The following is a 19,104-nucleotide window of genomic DNA, read 5'->3' on the forward strand; positions in this document are numbered from 1 at the left end:
CATTAAGAAAGACTTTTAAAATCAAAATTGTTAATTTCATTACAAAAGTTTAGTTCTCTTCAAAATAATTGGTTCATTTCACTGAGAAACTACTTTGCAGTTTCTGTGTTGTGATTACTCCTTTAAAGAAAAAGAGCTCCAGGAGTTCCTAGAAGTTTACACAGTTGAAAAACAGCAAAAGATGGCAATTTTACCTTCTTGCAGTAAACTAAAATCCACAGGACTTTTCCAGGTAAAAAAGTTTATCTGGAACCTTGAGTGTGATGTGGTTGGGCTGATGTCGTCTTTATCTAGGTTCTTTCTTAATTTTTAGGCAGGAAGACCAACTACATCCATGGTACCTTCTTCCAGTGGCGACTTATGGACATTCTTGGGGACAGTACTTTACCCATTCCTTGCCATCTGGAGATTGATTAGCAACTTCTTATTTAGTAATCCTCCTCCTGCACAGACCTCGGTGAGAGCAGCATCATTGGAATCCTCAAACCTTGCATCTTCTGGCAACTCAGAAAAAAGGTATTTGTTTGTATTTTCCCCATTTGCAAAATATGTTAGTAATGCCCAGTGCCTTATTCAAAATGAAAAATTTTGTTGTGGATACTTTGCCTTTTCTCTGTATAAGGGGGAAAACCCAACATGTTCTGGGAAGCTCAATACCTGCATTTTCTCAGCCATCTTTCTAAAACCTATTCCATGGAAAGCAACTTCACTGCCACTGATTTTATTATTTCATTTATTGAATTCTCTTTATCCCATAATAAAAGGCATATTTTTTTCAGGTCTAAACAGTAATATCTTTTCTTGTTACCCATGTTTTGTCTGACAAGATACTTCATTAATTTCTCACAGTCGTCTTGTATGATTACTTTAGAGGGATCATTGTGCTGTAGATAATTTAACTGCCTCCTCTGGGTCATTCAGAGAAGGACCAAACTGGATGTTCACTTGAAGACGAAATAACTCTTCAGAAAGTTATTTTGGACTAGTTTCTTAACCAAGAGGCCTTACTTTTGTTAGAGATGGCCGAGGTTTGAATGGTAATACTGATAGACAACACTAATGATCTTAGCTCATACCTCTGTTAAAATTCTACATATTTGAAAGAGGTTTACAGGAAGTATTTTCTTAGAATTCGAGATTATACCCCCTTCTAATAATTAATAGCACAGTTTATTACAATATATATCTAGTACTGTTCAATACTTTATTGGGCCATTAATAGCAAATCCTCACACCAATCATATGTGGTAAGTAATGAAAATCCTTGCCTTTGTCTGCTGTAAGGAGATCCCTAATCTTGTGTCCTGTTGACTCTCTAGATGACAATTTGTGTTAATATTGTGACTGGGCTGATGCAGCCTTTATCTTTATTTCTTTCTTAACTATTAAGCAGGAAGGCAAGTACATTACTCAAGTGGGGACAGAGAACTTGTTCTCTAGTTTTAGAACAGCATTCAGACCTAGGCCTTGTTAGGTCTGAATTTCAGAGCTCTTACTGAGCAATGAATGGAAGCATTTCATCCTGAATTACTGTCATATAGAAGAGCTTGCTGTGTGGGTTTCAAAAATTTATTTCAGGTAAGGGAAAAGGTCTTGGGTTGGGGCAAAGGATGGGATGAATGTACATCCGAGCAGGTGAAGCTTCGTGTTCCACTACTGGGTTTTGTTTTTCTCTCTCCCTCCCCCTCTAGTGTTGGAGAATGTATTAGCGTAAATTTCACCTGTTTCCTTTCCATTTTCAGATGAAGAACTGTTTGTTCTAAATTGTCCATGCAGAAATAAATCACTCTTAAAGATTCTGAAAGGATTGAAAATTGCTAACTGACTATTTCTGTATATTAAGCTATGAATGGAGTTTGGGATAGCCTCTAGGGTGTGTAAGTTATAAATAAATATTTTAGTAGATACATCAGCTTGCATACATAATAAAGGAAAGATTTAGATGGCAAGTGGTCCCGGTCTTCTAAAACTTAGTGAGTCACCAAGAAATAACACGTGGACAACATGATGTGACTAGTTTGGCTTAGAGAACAGATGAAGTTAACACCGCCAAAAATGTATAAAGTCTAGTACTGCGTTAGTAGATATAATGATCTCCATGGACTTTCCTTAAACTATACTAATGGCAGTTTAAAGGAAATGGCTTTGTGTTACTGCTGTTTTCATTTTATATCATCTTCTTCTTTCCTCCCTCTTTTGTTATATCAGGGAACCAGTCAGAAAAAGAGTGCTGGAGAAACGGGGGGAAGACTTTAAAAAGGAGGGCAAGATATACAGATTGAGGACTCAAGACGATGGTGAAGATGAAAACAACACTTGGAATGGAAATTCTACTCAGCAGATGTAGTGTGACAAGTACAATATGTGCAGTAATCATTGTTTCTCTTATGATTTAATTCAACTAAAATTCTGCTGGAGAAGTGGGACTGCTTTATGTTTTCCAACTCATCTACAAAGTGTCTCTTTATACCTGCTTAGTGGGTTAAAGTTGTTTAACCTCAGACAAGTCGAGATAAAATAACTGGCTGCTAGGTCCTTGTATGTGGTAACCAACTGCTAGAAGCCTAAAATAACAAAAGGTCTGTGACAGCCTCCCTTTATCAGCTTTCTTGTTTAGTATTTCATATGCCCATTAGCCCTGTGCTCTCAGATGATGTGTTTTGTTTAGGGCTGTTTTGCTCCAGAACTCCTCAGCCCACACAAAGTAACTGGTATGTCACTGAATAATTTGAGTCAGAGCGTTTTAACTAGCCAATCAGATGATAATTTGGGTTTAACTTTTCTCTTCTTGCTCATCAGCTGCAAGCAAAATCTTGTAGTTTTTAATCTTACTTAAACACTGAATAAAAAAATCTTTTCCAAAAATCAGAATGATCTTATCTTTCCTTTAAGTTTTGTTATCCTAGCATCTTTTTGTTGCACAGGGCTCTGTGGAGGTCATGTGTCTCTGATACCCGCTGCCCCCCTGTACTGCCCTGGAACTATCCCAGGAAAGGAGGTGACCACCTTATCTTAAATGTCAGCAGGAAGAAATTTTCTGACACACACCGATGCTATGTTACTGTCTCTCCTAAGTCAGGGAGGCATCGCTTTGTTTGCATAATGTTATGGTCTTTGTTCTCATCGGACAAAACAACTGCTGGTCTACAACTAGTTCTCTGTCTGTCACCTTTATACTGAAGTTTTGCTGTCAATAATGATAATCACTCTTCAAAGAACTGAAGTACCTGTATTGTAGGACAAGAAGTAGGGAATTAAGATCTGCCTTTTGCTCATTTGGTTATTCTTAAGAATTTTAGGTTCTTAATCTGACTAACATGCTACTATATGTTTATGGTGGTGGAGACACTAAGAATGTTTGAAAAAGGGAGTAAGTTTGACTGTTCCTCTTCTAATCTTTTGTGTTTAGATTGGAATAGAAGGACTCTGACTTTATTTTGTAATGGGAGGAAGAAATTTTCCCAGAGCAAACTTCGTTTTTCACCTATGAAGTAACAATGACTTTAAAAAATGGTAATAGTGTTGGCAAAGAAACAGTGAGACCAGGTACGTTGTTGGTAGGAATGAAAACTGGGATAATCTTTCTGAAAAACATTGTCAGAAACCTTAAATATTTCATGCTCTTTGATCTAAGAAGTTTTTCGAAGGAATGACCATAAATGCAGGCAAAATTTAGGTATAAACATGTTAAGTTTTATTTATTTTACTTCAGAATTAGAAATCAACTAAATGCCTTCTGCAGAATTAACTTTTGCTGAGGAGAAATGGCACAATACTAATTCAACAATTCAGTTTAACATATTTGTTGAGTACCTGTTATGCGTTCGGGGGAAAAAAGCAGGATACAGAGCTGTAGGTACAGTATGATCTCAGCTTTATAAACACATTTTATATAGAGGTAGTACTATGTATTAACATAATGTAAAGAAAAAAGAAAACGCACCAAACGTTAATTGTGGTAAGAGTGGTTATATATAATTTTAGTTCTTTTTTGCGTCTTTATATGTTTTCTCAATTTTCTGTAATGAAATTACTTCCATAATTTAAAAAGTGAGCTTGAAAAAGAAACATCTCCAGCAAGCATCCCATTTAAGTAAAGGTTTGTCTTCTTTAAAAACATAGCAATATGTGAATAAAAAACCAAGTTTGCCTTGAAAAAAAATCAAATAGAGATTCTTAGAGAAACGTACATAAAAGAATGATTCACTGTCTTTGAGTAAGAGGATCCTTCCTCAATTTTATAATTTAAAAAGTGTACATGGTAAATTCAAAACTGTATGGAAGGCTATAAAATGACATCTTCCTCTTTGTATTCTATCCCCAGTTCTAGTCCCCAGAAGTAATCTCTATTAACAGTTTCTTTTGTAGTTTTCAGAAAAATTTTATGCATACATAAGCAAATATGTAATCTTTATTTTTTAAATAAATGGGATCATATTATATATATACTACTCTGCATCTTGCTTTTTTACGTACACAGTCTTGAAGATCTTTCCCCATCAACACATAGCTACCTCATTCTCATTAACAGCTGCAAAGCATTTCACTTGATATACTTACCCATTCTCTGGTTGCGTTCATTGGTTATTACAGTTTTTGTGCTTGTGTTTGTTTTTCTATTACAAACATTGCTACAGTGAACATCTTTGGGAAGGTGTCTTCTTAGCTGTGGAAATATACTTGAACGTCACTGAGTCAAAGGGTGTTTGCAGTTTGGATTATAAAAAATGCTGGGGAATTGCCTCCTGTAAAGGCTCTGTGAATTTACAGCAGCTAACAGGTAGGAGGATGTTGATTTCCCCACATCCTTGACAGCACTGTATTATACTTTTTCATCTTTGTCAACATGATAAATGAAGAACTGTATGCATTTTATATGCATTGTGTTGATTATGAATGAAGGTGAGCATCTTTTAATATTATTGGTTATTTTGATTTATTTTCTGAGAACTGCCTGTGTTTTCTTTCATTTTGTGTTTATCATCTTTTTCTTACTGATTTATAACAATTTTACATATATTAAGAAAGTTAGCCCTTTGTCTAGCATTTGCTATAAATATCTTCTCCCTGTTCATCTTTTGATGAGTATGTTGATGGTAATTTCTTGCCACAGTTTTTATGTGGTCCTGTATCAGCGTTTTTCTTTATGGTCTCTGGGTCTTAAGTCTTGACTATAAAATACTTTTCCCATTTCAGAAAGTAATTTAAAAAAAATTCACCCATCTATTCTAGCATTCTCATGGTTTCATTTTTTTACATTTACATCTTGTATCTGAGTAAGGGATGCGGCTCCCTTCCCCCCACCTGTGGCTAACATCCTCAAGAGCTAACCTGTGAGCCACCTCCATTTATGGAGTGGTCCATCATCCACCTGCCCCCCGCCCCCGATTTAGCAGGCCGCCTCTGTCATGCACCCTTGTTCCCACGTGTGGCTGGTCTGTCTGTGCTCTCTTTTCCTTTGTTGATCTTTCTATTCTCTCTGTTTCAAAACTACTTTTTATAACTAGCTTTATAATACATTTTATATTCTTTTTCCCTCCAGATTTATCCTGGATCTTTTCTCAAGTTTGTTTCATGTGAAACTTTGTATTATTCTTTTTCATGTCCCGCCCCACCCCCCAAAAAAGGTATATTGACTTTAGGTATAATTGACAGCTTATACGAATGTCTCTGATACCACTTTTAGAACCGTCTTCACCCCATCTGATAAACTTTTTCTGTCTATTGGTAGGAGAAAAATGCTTGCGCCCCGCAATTCTGACTGTCAGGTTGGGGCCCATGGCAGTGGAACATTTTGATAGGAATTTTCTATAGATACAATTCAGGTAAGGAACACTTACAAGAAGCAAAATTTCGAGTGTGATTGGCCTTTTAAAACCAGTTGAAAACTGCTCTGTTTTTTAAAAAAAAACATTCTCCCAGATATCTAGGAAGAATATATAGACCAAACAAGTTTGAGTGTTCCATACTGTGACTGTCTGATTAGCACCTCCGAGGGGCATTGATAAAGACTTGCTGCTACTCAGCATATGTTTTTTGAATGAGCACACAAATGCAGCGGTTGTGTTTCCCCTGCCCTGTCTCCAAAATGTGCCTGCCAGGGACACTGAGACGTGGCCCTCTGGCCTCCAGAAGCTAACAGCAGAGGATTACTGTGGTGAAGCTATACAAGTGGACAGTCATAACTTCTGTGGAACCTGCGTTCTCAAGGAGAAGCACCCATAGAAGATAGATAGGACACAGTTAATAGCACCTTTTTTAGTTTCTGAGAAACACAAGGTAAGAGTCTGGGAGGGAGCTTGAAGAGAGAGGGCAGGAGATGACATTGCAGTTGATTTTTTTATGAAAAGGATTGCTATGGTTCTTACTAATGTTTTTGCCTTTAAAGTCTCTGAAAATTAAAACAGCCCAGTTCAGTGGCTTACAGAACCAGTAGACGCATTCAGTATCTACTTATTTCCACAAGAGCCACTCGCAGGGTCATCTAATGCCCAAGTGAATTCCTGATACTGGGGCAAGGTGGAGATATTTCCATTTTAATCAGGGACTTGAAATCCTTCAAGTTTAATTAGTATCTAATAGTGCAGAGACTTTTACAAACTCTGTTATGGGTAAAGTATAAGATCCTCAGTGGTCCTGGAGGTGGCAAAGGCTTCAAAGAAACTAGGCCTATTTTGCAGAACTGGAGGAGGTGGTAACTTGAGGTCAGAGTGAAGAACTGTGGCTCAATTCCTGTTCACTTGGTTGTGTTTGCTTTTGCTTGGAGCGCTTACAGTACTTGTAGGACAGAAATGCCACACCAGAGACTCCAAGAAGCAGTAGAGCAAAGAGTACATACAGTGCTGTCTGGGCCTCTGTTGTACCCAGCCTGAGCCCCAGGAACTGAACGTCCTCTTCTCTCATGGGGCTGGCGGTGGGCTCAGCACCTAGGAGAGGACAACAGAGGCAGTGTGTGCACCGGTACAGACGGAGTTGTCAGGTGTATGTTAACCTAGATTAAGCCCGAGCCAGATCCTTGCAGTAGAGAAGCTACAGGGTGAGTGCATTGCGGAGGTGACGATACGAATCCTTCACACTGAGTTGTGAGCCTCTGAAGGAAGTCACATCGTTTTAGTTTTGAAGCATCTCTCTCAGTGATTAGAGTATAATCTATAATTGTCTCTTAATTTGTATAGTAATTTATACTTTTTCAGTCACTCAGCAAACATTGGCCACCTTACATTGTGCCAGGCACGGTGTTTCATCCTTGCATCGGCCCAGTGTTCGCCTAGTTTCTTGCCTAAGGCTGCACGGCAAGTTAGTCGTAGGGCTGGGACAAGAATCTAGACCTGCTGTTCCCAGACCAGGGCCTAGTTTCTCGATGTAACTTTAACCCTAATTCCTTTGTTCCATCCTAAGAATGACTGGAGCGTTCAAAGAACAGAAATGTTGGCTGAATGAATGAAGGGGATGGAGAGGCAGAGAGGAGGGTAGTAAACTAGAAGAAAATAGAAACAGGCCCCCTCGCCCCTCACCCCTCTGGCTTTTGTCCCTCCCAGAGCCACGTCTCACCTTCCTGCAGACAAGGGTGTGGCCCTGCAGCGGGGTCAGGGAAGCCGTGGCACCGGACTATGGAGGCGTAGAACTTGGCCGACGCTCTGGGGATCCTTGGCAGAGAAGTGTCAGTATAGTTCACGAAATGCACACCGAACTTCTCTGCGAAGCCTGTGGCCCACTCAAAGTTGTCCATCAGAGTCCAAACCGTGTATCCTCGAAGGTCCACCTTATCCTGCACAGCTGCCCAAAGACAGGCCCCAGCCTGAGCTTCCCTGGTCTTCCAAGACACCTTTCCACCAGGCCTACTGAGGCTGTGCCTGCCCACAGCTGTCCTACAGTCCCTGCGTGCAGGTCAAGGTGAGCTTTTTTCAGCTCTTTAAGAGAGTTGCCCACCCTTTGCATGCAGGAATCGTTAGCTCGTCCTCCATGGGTGCTACTGCAGAGCCATCTGCATTTTCTAGAAAGGCTCAGCCCTGAATGGGAGTCAGGAACATGGGTAGACTAAATTAATCCTCCTGGGTCATCTGTAATCCTCCTTGTCTTCACATCATGGGTTATTGGTCTTGGACAGAGCCTTAGAGTGTTAATGCTCTTCCCTATAGAACAGTGGCCCTTGGAAAATATTTTATCTGGAATAAGATTTTCCAATCGTTCCTTTTTGCTGCTGCATTGCTCATTTTCTTTTACTCAGCATTACCATTTCCGTGTCATAGTCCCATCCCAACTTGTTCTGCTGAGCTAAGGGCCTCAAAAACTTTTGCCTGGGGAACAAAAGATCATACAACCCCTCCAGCCCATTCCACCTGGCCCCTGCCCAGACTGTCCTCAGGAGGGGACTGCTGTTCAGGGACATTGACACCAGAGGATCAAGCAGAGCAAATGACAGGCCAAGAACTTGAGTCTAGCTGTATCAGGCAACAGGGTTTGCTTGCTGAGCTTAAATCTAGGAAGGAAGAATCTTACTGTGCAGCCCCAAAGGCTTAAACCCAAAAGGAGCTAGAAACCTCATCTTTCTCATCTGGGGCTTGTGGGTGCAGTACTGCCCTGACTGCAGACGTTAGCATATGTTTCCAGCAGTGAAAGGTGCACTTGGAGGAAGGGCGGGGACCTGGCATACCTTTGAGCGCCTCGTTGATGTAACTGCGGAGGTAGTAGATCCTAGCAGTGTCGTTGAGGTCTGATTCTTCCTGCTGGGACACTCCATTTTCTGTTACGTAGATCGGGGGGTTGTTGTACTCCTCCTTTAACCAGTTCAGGATCCTCCTGAAGCCGAAAGGTGTCATCTTCAGCCAGAAGGAGCCAGAGTCTGGCCAAGAGCGATCTGTGATGGAGGCAACTCCCCTATGAGTTCAAACGCTAAGGATTAGGTCTCGATTTGTAAATCCCAAGAGGCCCTCTGCACAAGACGTAAAACAGGATACACTAGAAAAAAAACCTAGATTTTGCCTACACTCGAGAGAGTCGTAGCTACACCTAGAAGAGTCAAAAGGCCTCAGGTTCTCTTTTCACTAGTTGTAGTGGCATCAGTCCGTGCTGGTGTAACTTTGGACAGGCCACCTAAGCTCTCTGTTTTGCTTTCTACCTGTACAGAGGAATGGTCTTACTCATGGATCTAACCCTCCACGGCTCTGTTAACAGGCCACACCTCACATTAGATGTGAAAGGGCTCTGAGCTTCCCTTACCATAATCTCCCATGGGATGCGAGTGCTATGTCTTCAGAGAAGAGGCGCCCTTGAGTCACCTACGTCTGGTCAACGCCACCCGCAGGCCACAGGCACAGCCACAGGCACCAGTATTTGGGCCCCCATTCATGTGGTGATGGGGTAGATATGCTGGGACCTGCCTCAAGTGCCCAAGACCCTTCCTCTCTCTCCAGCGATGGGCAAGGAGAGGGCATCAGGTTGTGCCAGAGGGAGCTCTGCGGGGGGGCACAGAAGCTCATGCATTTCATTATGAGGAACAGCCATTTAGATATTTCTTAACGTCCAAATCCTTCAGGAAAAAAAACCGTTGCGTTTTATCAGGAGCTGGATTTATTGTTCACCTGAACTGCATGTGCAGCATTTCATAAGCTTGAGCACAGGTGCCTAGGGAGACAGTCCCAGGACCCATGAGGCAGCAGGAGTCGAGTGGGTGCGTGAACGGGGACCAGCAGGGAGGCCTCTCAGCCCTGCTCAGCAAGCCTGACTCTCGTGGTTGCAGGATGCAGTGGGGATGTCAGCGCTTGTTTCCAAATAAACAACCCGGACAGAGTCACAGCTACTGATGGGGAAAGATGCTTGTCAGAAGAGGGACAAAACAGTGTGCCCACATAATAATCCTGGTTTTTTTGTAATAAACATTTCTGTATAACTATATACTATACAAACTGTATATAATATAAATATATAGAGAGAGAGGTAGTACACCCATACACACACACATACACTTCTGAAATGACACTCAAGAATTTCCTATTATTGCTTTCCAGTGTTTCTACTGTGAACATATATTATTTGTAATACAGAAATAATAGTTTAACCTTTACCCTCAAAAGGAAAAAAGAAGCTTGTTATTTTGACTGAAATAACATCTGGTGAGTGAAACAAATCTGATGAAAAAAGAAAACCGAAAGAAAAAAAAAATTTTTTTTAACGTTTTTAAAAACTCTAAGCCTGTCTGCTTTACATGGAAAGCATCTTGGAAACCCTAGCCTGAATTACTATCTGACTGATAGAGGTTCTTTTAGGTATCTCAGGAGATGGGGCTCATCTTGCAAAAACCCCGGGATACACAGCATCAGGAGGCAGCTTCAGAGGCTGTACAGGCCTCTAAGTGAGAGAAGAGGAGCACGTTGCTGACTTTTCCAAAGGTTGTTCCAGGCACCCTTCCTTACCTGTCTGCATCGAAGGAAGAGATCCAGGAGTCATAGTTGAGATTGTAGGCCAGGACAGTGGTGTAGTGATTGAACCCAAAAAAGTCATAGGTGCCGTTGATCCTCCTCTTCTCACTCTCTGTGAACTCAGGGAGCCTGGAAGGAAAGGGCCATTAAGGACGTGGGGTTTGGGAAGAGAATGTGCTGTGGGATGTTGGTGGAGGGCTCTAAACTCAGGTACCTGGAGGTGACTACGGGCCTCTGGCTGGGAGCAAGGAGAGGCCCTCCCAGCTGCTGCTGAAAGCGCCTGAGCCTCCTTCTACCAGACCACAGACCTCGCCTCCCTCTGGCGTTGCAAGACCCTCTCTCTCTCCCTGTTGCAAGTTTTTACTGTGGTTTGTTTAGGTGTGCTACTTTTCTGCAAAGTCAGTCCTTATCAGTAGGGGAAATACTTTTACAAATTGAATTGATTGAACTTTTGAGATTTGGACTTTCCTGCTCATATGATTTCACTGCCCTTTTTAAAAAATTAATTAGCTCATTTATTTTTGACTGCGTTGGGTCTTCGTTAATGCAAGCGGGCTTTCTCTGGTTGCGGTGCACAGGCTTCTCATTGCGGTGGCTTCTCTTGTTGCGGAGCAAGGGCTCTGGGCGCACGGGCTTCAGTAGTTGTGGTTCACGGGCTCAGTAGTTGTGACACACGGGCCTAGTTGCTCCACGGCATATGGGATCTTCCCGGACCAGGGCTCGAACCCGTGTCCCCTGCAGTGGCAGGCGGATCCTTAACAACTGCACCACCAGGGAAGCCCTGCACTTTCTTTTTAAACATCTGGTGGAACATTTTCCTTGTGTTCTTTTTTTTTTAATTGAAGTATAGTTGATGTACAGTGTAGTGCCAATTTCTGCCGTACAGCAAAGTGACTCAGTTATACACATGTAGACGTTCTTTCCATGTATTCTTAGTGAGACTTTTCTATACAATTCAATCAACATGCACTTGTGTGCAACACTTAGAGGTTCATCTCAGCCAAATCCTGACTACATGCTGCAGGTTTAGGGTTGCCTAGAGAATGCCCTGCTTAGGTGCCTGGCACCTCACCTTGACCTTTCTGCTACCATTAACCTGGGGAAGAACCTTCCCTCCCTGGGGTTGCTGAAATACTGGGGCAAAACTAAGCCCCCGTGCCCACGCCTTTACTTCCCTGCTCAGGAGCCAGCAGGGGCTCCTCAGGTCCCGTGGCATCAAGGCTGAGCCCCTATGCTTGGCCTCCAGGCCCGCCACCACGTGGCCTTGGCCCTCCCACCGCTACTGGGCCAAGTTTCCGGAATTCCAGCTGCAGGGGTCCCACTCATTCCAACCTCTAGGTGGGTGCTCACACCCCTCCCCACTGGATGGAAGGGCCTCTGCTCTCCCAAATGCTGTTCCTTGTCAAGGCCCAGGCTCAGCTGTCCTGTCGTGTCCGTGAAGTCTCCTAGGTCTACCCAGCCTGCCCTGATCTCCTCTGAGTTTTCCTTGCATGAAGAAATTGGGGAATAGAATTCCTTGGAGTGATGAAGGTCACTGTCTTTCCAGCCAGTGTGTCAGCACTTGAGGAACCATATTTGGAACCCCCTCTTTGTGTGGGCCTTGCCGGGCCTGGCCCTGGCCTGGGTACACAGTAGGTGCTCAGCAAGGTTGTGTTAATGGACTGGAGCACTCGCTTGTTGGAGACCAGGGTTGACAGATCAGACCTTTTGGCTCAGCAGGACTTACCCTAACCAGGCCAGCACACACGTGCGTTTTAAGGGCTGGGATGGATTATTTCATCCTCACAGGTGGGCTGTATAAGACTCAAAGGCTGTGTTAGGAATGCTTGCCTTTTGAATTCTTTTACCCTACCCTCCCCTTCTTATGGTCACATGAGCTAGCTTAGAGCTTGTGGGTGTGTTCCCAGAAGGCCAGGGCACTGCGTCCCCTTCCCCACACCACACCTCTAATCCCCAGCTGGACGACTCTTAAACCGAGCATGGGCCCTGCAGTCAGACAGCCTGCTTTCAAATCCCAGCTCCATCACTGAACTGCTGGGCAGTCTTGCCATAATCTTTGTGCTTCAGCTTACTCATCTTTAAATAGGAGTGAAAGTGCCAATAGAAGATGGATAAATGTTAGCTGTTGCTGATGTTGCTGTTACTTCCTTGACGGAAGTAGGACTGCCTCGGTGCAAACCATTGCCACCCACTGGCCAAAGGACAAAAAGCACTCGGCTAAGAGTCACCCACTGCTACCCACATTCACTCCTAAGGTGATGAAATAGGATAGGATGAGCTGGGGAATTTGTCCTTGGAGTGAGATGGTGGGTCGCTAAGAAGTAGATGCCCTGGGGACGGATTTCCTGGTTATTCTGAAGAATAATAATAAGGGCAACTGCCTTTTGTCTCAACTGCCTGTCACAGCCATGCCAGGTCCTGGGCTAAGCGCTTCACAAACACACTCGCGTGTAATCTTCCCAGCAAGCAAGGAAGCTCAGACACGCCTAAGACACGCCTCTCTGGCCCCAACAGCCATGTTCAGAGCATCACTGTGCCGTACACCCGGGAGCTTCAGTTGGGCACCATGGAGCAGACTTCCTCCCAGTTCTCATGGCTGAGTGCGTGGCGCCAGGACCTACCGAGACTTGTTGAGGCCTGCCGCCAAGCTCCTGTCACGGACCCGTGTCTTCATCACCTCGGGGTAATCCCCATTCTTGAAAATCGGATGTGCGAACCAGCCTCCCATGAACTGCGGGTGGGGTTAGGGGGAGACAGTCAGTGCCGGCACTAGCAGGCGGGCCCACAGGAGACCGCAGCTCCCGGCTCAGGTGTCGCTGACCCCAGGGCTCCTCCCCAACCCAGTCTGAAGCATGCCTCTCTTCTGCAGCTGTTCCCATGTTGCAGCTCAAATGCCCACAGGTCTTGTCACCCCGCTGGGAGCTCACTGTGGGCAGGGTGATGTTCTCACCCACTGTAGCTTGAGGGATGTGAACTGATCTGAGCATATGGGCCCTGGACTTGACAAATGCGGCTGGCTGCCCTTAGGAGGGTCCTGCAGAAGATGGGGAGAGACCACAAGCCTCCAGGCCCTGATTTCCTCTCTTACCACAGAGCAGGTCCTTCCCCATCCTCACGCCTAAGGACCCACCAGAACCTTCTGGGAGGAGCCAGGTGCAAGGCTGGTTGCCCAGGCAAAGGATAATTCTTCATGGGCTTTGGACTCGCAAAGTGAGGAACTTTGCAGTCTGTTTTCTTGAATGAGGTCCAGGCCATCCTTACCCTTAGGGGGTATACGTGGCAACCAAGTGCTATGACGCTGTGGGTCCTGAGAGGCTGCTTCTGTCTCGACATCCTCCCCTCACCTGCTGGCTACTCCCTGAAATGTGGGGTGAGGACAGCCTTCCATTCCCAGTCAGAGATGAGGCTTGGAACATACTCACTCTGGTAAAAGCAGCTTCAATTCACTCTGAGGTGAGAAATTGTTTCCGTGGAAGCTGATTTTATTAGGGGACATGTATATCATAGTCCTGAGCTGCAGGGTCACAGGTCACAGACGAGCTGTGATAATGAGACTACAGCCTAACATTTACTGAGGTTTGTTTTGATTTCAGAAAACAAATTATTGCTCTAATTCACCAGTTGTATAAGTCTGAAATGAGGGAATGAATGAATTTTGTTCCAAGGCTTTCCCCCAAGCTGGCTAGCAAATGGAACATTAAGTTCTTGTTTGCGCTTTTTAATTTGACCACCTTTGTCAAGTTCGTTTGTGAAGAATTTGGCAAACCAAGGCCACTGGTGTCCTTTCAGAAATGCCACAGTCTGCGGACTCCTCCAGCCTTTAAAAGCGGGGAGCAATCTGGAGAGAGAAGCTTGCTTTTCTTTCCTGATGCTGAAACATGGGAGAGGGTGCCTTCAGACCTCTTCAGAGACAGGAGCAGGAGCCAGGGAAAAGCTATGGCATGAAGAGCACCATTCTCTCTCTCGTCTTTCAGGGGCCCAGGCTGAAATAAGGGTGGGCCGTGTTGTTGGGACCTGCTTACTTGTGCCTCCACTTCCCAGGAGCAAAATTCCATGACCAAAAGATGCATGTCCTTATGTGAAGCTCATGGAAAATTAGGGGCGCTAATGAGTTTCACATAATCTAAAGCCCCCAACTTAAGGTAATTCTTAGGCAGAGTAAGTAAAATCAGATGGTGACACCTAGAGGCGAAATGTGACGTTGCAGCCCAGTTCTATTAGCTCCTATAGTCAAACCACAGATTGAAAAGGCAGAATTTCTTTCTGTTATTTAGCTTCAAGCCAGTGTTGCATCCAGTGAGAGCTATATATATAAATGATTTTTTTTAAGACTTGAAAGAAAATTCAACCCCAAAGAACTTTGATCACAGCAAACCTATGAGGTAGTTAGGTCACCTCCATTTCAAAGATGAGAAGACAACAGTACAATAAGTTTAGATGATTTTCCCAAGGGCACAAAATAAGGTAATAGCAACGCAGGGCCTAGATCCTAAATCTTTTGTTTCGCAATCTAATTCTGTTTCCATTAGATCATGACAGGAGGGGAAAAGAGCAAGAGTAAGAACAATGCCCAGAGGAAGAACAGACCTGAACGTATCTCCTGGCGGCCTCCACCTCCTCCTGGTTGGAGGGGTCTCTAGGCTCAGCCCAGTCGCTGCTGATGGTGATGGAAATCATGCCACCTTGACGGGTGCGGTACACATCGTTGTACAGATGCCAGGCCTCAGCATGAGCCTTTATTAGGTTGTGGCCAGCAATATAGGGACCAGTGCCAGGCCTGGAGGAGATTCCTGGAAATACACACATAGATGTCAGTGAAGAATAAATGTGGCCAAGAATATCACTTTCTGCCTATGGATGGCCTCTTCGTGTTTGGGAGAAAGGCTGAAGATTTTGGCTTGAGGAAGAATGGAATTCAAATCCTGGCTCCACTTCTTAAAGCTGGCCAGGTAACTTTGGGTGAATAATTCAGTCTTTCAGTTCCTTCCTCTGCAAAATGAGCAATAGAGAGTTCTTATGAGAAGGAAATGAAACAGTATGTGTGCAAAGCACCCAGAAGTACTGTATCTGGCAAAGAGAAGGCACTTGATGGATAGGTGTTGGTTTCTGTATCCCTCGCCCAAAGAGTGGCTCATATATCACAGGCAAAGTACCCAGAAGAGTGTGCCTCAGGAGGTGACATCCTGGCACTCTGGGGGGACCCACAGTGAAAGTAAGAGTTGGAGAGTATAGCTGATGGAAGCAGCTGACACAGAGATTCCTTGAGAGCAAATGTTATGAGAGAGGCTGCCTCTCATAAGTTGAAGGAAAGATAAACCAAAGCGTCAACTAAGGACCAATGGGAGATACATCTGGTAATGGGTCGAAACAGATCTCCCCGTGGCTCTTTCCAGCTTTTACATGTAATCCCAAGGAATCACGTAAATGAACACAAATTTACTCTCTAAGGCTCAGAACTCAAGAAAAGGAAAATTGGAGGGTTCTCAAGGGACAAGGACAGGTCCACAATTCCTTACTAAAAACTCTTAGGAACACAGCACTGTAAATCAACTATATACTTAAATTTAAAAAAAACCCAGGGTTTCATGTATTTTGGAATTAAAATGTTTCTGTGTCTTGGAAAAGTAATAAGTTGCATATAACATAGTTACATATGACCCCAGCAGGGCCCAGGACAGCTCTCCATGATTAAGGACATTCATATGTCTGCTGCTGAACTTTTCCAATTTTAGTATATGTGCTGCCAAAACGAGCACTGCTCGTGCAGAACTTTTGAATGTTCACTCTAAGTGGGATGTCACCTCACAGTGGTTCAAGTCAGGTTAAGCCCAGGTCAGCCAAATCATATATTGGAAATGTTTGCATTTTTGGAGTTGCAAAAACCACTGTGGATCTGTACAGTCTGATGTATTGTCCTTTTCCTATATCGATTAGTCCACACCCTTGATCTCAGGCAGCTTCCTATCTGAGGCAGATCAGACGTAGAGAGAGAGCAATGAAGCCATTTGGATGTATTGAGATGTGAAGTTCATGTTCAGCAAAAGTGGTGTCAGAAGGGGGAAGCTCTGCTGCCTGCCAGGCAGCCCTGAGCAGAAGGCGGAGATCCTGAAGCACTGCTTTTGGGCTTTTGTAGCCTCCTCCTCCAGGGCCACCTGGATTTCATGTCTTTGTGGTGCTGAGAATGCCACACTCCAAAGAGCTGACAAGGGGGGTCTGGGACCTTTACCTGGAGCTGCTGTCCCATAGCCATAGCCCAGGTTAGCAATGACATAGGGCTCGTTCAGTGTGATCCAGAACTTCACCTTGTCCCCCAGCCTCTGGAAGAGCACATCTGCATACTCCTTAAACCGCTGTACAACCGTCTCATTCTCCCAGCCTCCGATGTCCTGGAGTGCCTGCGGCAGGTCCCAGTGGTAAATGGTCACCTGTGAAAAAGCAAGATCAGCATTTCCATCAACCTCCTTTTCATGGGAAGCCAGCGATGCTGTATGTATGCACCAGCGTAAATGTCTACTGCTAAAGCTGAGGATGAATGATGTGACAAATAAGCCTCAAAAGTTCTCTGGCCGGAAGGGGAGGACAGCAGTGTTGAAGCGTGAGGAATTCATACCTCTGGATCAGAGAAGCCTGGGTTTGAGTCTCAGCTCTTGCCACCTACCAGCTGTGTGACCCCAGGCTCAGGCCCTGAGACCTCCATGTCCCGAAATCATTGTGAGGCCTAAATCACATGGCAGAGGACATGAAAAATGGCTGACATCCTGCCAGCTCTTCAGCAAATGTTAGTTATGGTTGTAGTCAAGGATCAGAAATGCTAGAGCTTCAGAACCTCCGGGATAGATTGCACTGAGAGCCTGAGGCTCTGAGGCATTTTGCTTGTAAAGGGGCATCCCCATGGACATCTGTCTGCAGGTTCTTTCTGAGGACCTGGGAACCCTTTGCTGGAGAGGGGCCTCTATGGCCGTGTCCATGTAGTAGCCTTTCCTCTCTCTGGGTCTTCCCTTGATGCTCCTGACACACCCCATCTTGGCCACGCCAGGGGTCTCCACTGGGCTGCCAACCGTCTTCAGCTCAGACCCAGTCTCTCCCTTTGCCTGAAATGCCCTTCCCCTGCCCACCCACCCACCCAGACTGTCCTCTTTCTTCAAGACCCACACCTCCTTGAAGCTTTTTCTGGCCACAGCACTTTTCTTTTCTGCGGTGTCTCAATGCCCTTAAGAACTACAGGGAATTCCCTAGAGGTCCAGTGGTTAGGACTCCATGCTCTCGCTGCCAAGACCCTGGGTTCGATCCCTGGTCGGGAAACTAAGATCCTGCATGACACGTGGCACAGCCAAAAATAAATAAATAACTAATTTAAAATCTATTAAAAAAAATAATAACTACAAAATCATTTATCCCTGAGTTGTGTTCTTTCTGATGTTCTGAATTGTTATGTGTAATGGAGCTCATTTCCCCCCAGATCTTGGGCTCATGCAGGGCAGCCACTGGCCCTCCCCTCTCCATCACAGCTAGTGCTCACACGCACTGTAATAAACGCTGCATGGATGATTTGTTCCTGCAGTGTTAGCAGCGTGAGAAGTCCAGGTAGCACTTTTATTTGTAAAAATCTCTGCTTTTGTGGTGAGGAGTCGGGGGGCGTTTAACGCGGAGATTATGCTCTGGCTGCAGTGCATAATCTCCAATCAATACAGCGGAGGAAACACACAGTATCATAGAAGTAGTGCCCTCCAGCCCTTTATCATAAATGGCCCAGGGGAAAAGGAGAAGTATTCTTAGGCTCCCAAGTAAAATGTAAAAAATTTGGTGACGGGCTTCTCTGGTGGCGCAGTGGTTGAGAGTCCGCCTGCCGATGCAGGGGACATGGGTTCGTGCCCTGGTCCGGGAGGATCCCGCATGCCGCGGAGCGGCTGGGCCCGTGAGCCATGGCCGCTGAGCCTGCGCGTCCAGAGCCTGTGCTCCGCAACGGGAGAGGCCACAACAGTGAGAGGCCTGCGTACCACAAAAAAAAATAAAGATTTGGTGACAGCAAAGAAGCCCACAAGTGAGCTTCTGTATTATTATTCATAATAACTCATGGCTTAAAAACACATGCACTTTTGCCTCAGCAGTTCTGCTCCTAGAACCATATCCTACAGATAAACTTCCACCCTAGTGTAATTATGTATCTATGGTTACTCATTGTAGTGTTGGTTATAATGGCAAAAGAGTGGAAACATCACAGGGAAGAGTGTCCATTAATAGGGAAGTGATTAGAGAAGTAAGGTACAAACAATTACCACATAACTAAAACAAAAAACAAAAAAACAACAAATGAGGAAACTATGTATGGATATGGAAATATCTGTAAGAACTATTGTTAAACAAAGGCAAGTACCGGGACTTTCCTGGTGGCGCAGCGGTTAAGACTCCACGCTCCCAATGCAGGGGGCCCGGGTTCGATCCCTGGTCAGGGAACTAGATCCCACATGCATGCCACAACTAAGGAGCCCGCCTGCCGCAACTAAGACCTGGCACAACCAAATAAATAATAAAATAAATTAAAAAATTTAAAAAAAGCAAGTATCAAACTGTATGTATCATACCATTAGGAAAAAAGAGGGGAAAAGGTATATACATACACATATACACATGCCTACTGGCCACATACACAAAAGGACATGAGAACCCAGCAAACTTGGTCACCTGT

The 19,104-nt window shown here is 44.6% G+C and overlaps 2 protein-coding genes across 3 annotated transcripts in view; one reads left to right on the forward strand and one right to left on the reverse strand.

Annotated features, from left to right (window-relative positions):
• Nucleotides 1–2,865, forward strand: part of UBXN4 (UBX domain protein 4) — a 33,248-nt gene extending 30,383 nt beyond the window's left edge. For both annotated transcript variants that reach the window (XM_060106710.1, XM_060106709.1), the window contains exons 12-13: nt 314–516; nt 2,209–2,865. In XM_060106710.1, coding sequence (XP_059962693.1) covers nt 314–516; nt 2,209–2,347 — 342 coding nt within the window. In that variant the 3' untranslated portion in view covers nt 2,348–2,865. The remainder of the gene's footprint in view (nt 1–313; nt 517–2,208) is intronic.
• Nucleotides 2,866–6,617: 3,752 nt separating this feature from the next.
• LCT (lactase) overlaps nt 6,618–19,104 on the reverse strand; it is a 53,388-nt gene continuing 40,901 nt past the window's right edge. The window contains exons 11-17 of the mRNA XM_060106812.1: nt 16,645–16,843; nt 15,006–15,208; nt 13,040–13,149; nt 10,413–10,547; nt 8,654–8,877; nt 7,552–7,776; nt 6,618–6,926 (exon numbers count right to left, since the gene is read on the reverse strand). Of these exons, the coding sequence (XP_059962795.1) occupies nt 6,706–6,926; nt 7,552–7,776; nt 8,654–8,877; nt 10,413–10,547; nt 13,040–13,149; nt 15,006–15,208; nt 16,645–16,843 (1,317 nt within the window). The 3' untranslated portion in view covers nt 6,618–6,705. The remainder of the gene's footprint in view (nt 6,927–7,551; nt 7,777–8,653; nt 8,878–10,412; nt 10,548–13,039; nt 13,150–15,005; nt 15,209–16,644; nt 16,844–19,104) is intronic.

The sequence above is a fragment of the Mesoplodon densirostris genome, chromosome 8 (assembly GCF_025265405.1).
Source record: "Mesoplodon densirostris isolate mMesDen1 chromosome 8, mMesDen1 primary haplotype, whole genome shotgun sequence".
NCBI classification, from domain to species: domain Eukaryota; kingdom Metazoa; phylum Chordata; class Mammalia; order Artiodactyla; family Ziphiidae; genus Mesoplodon; species Mesoplodon densirostris.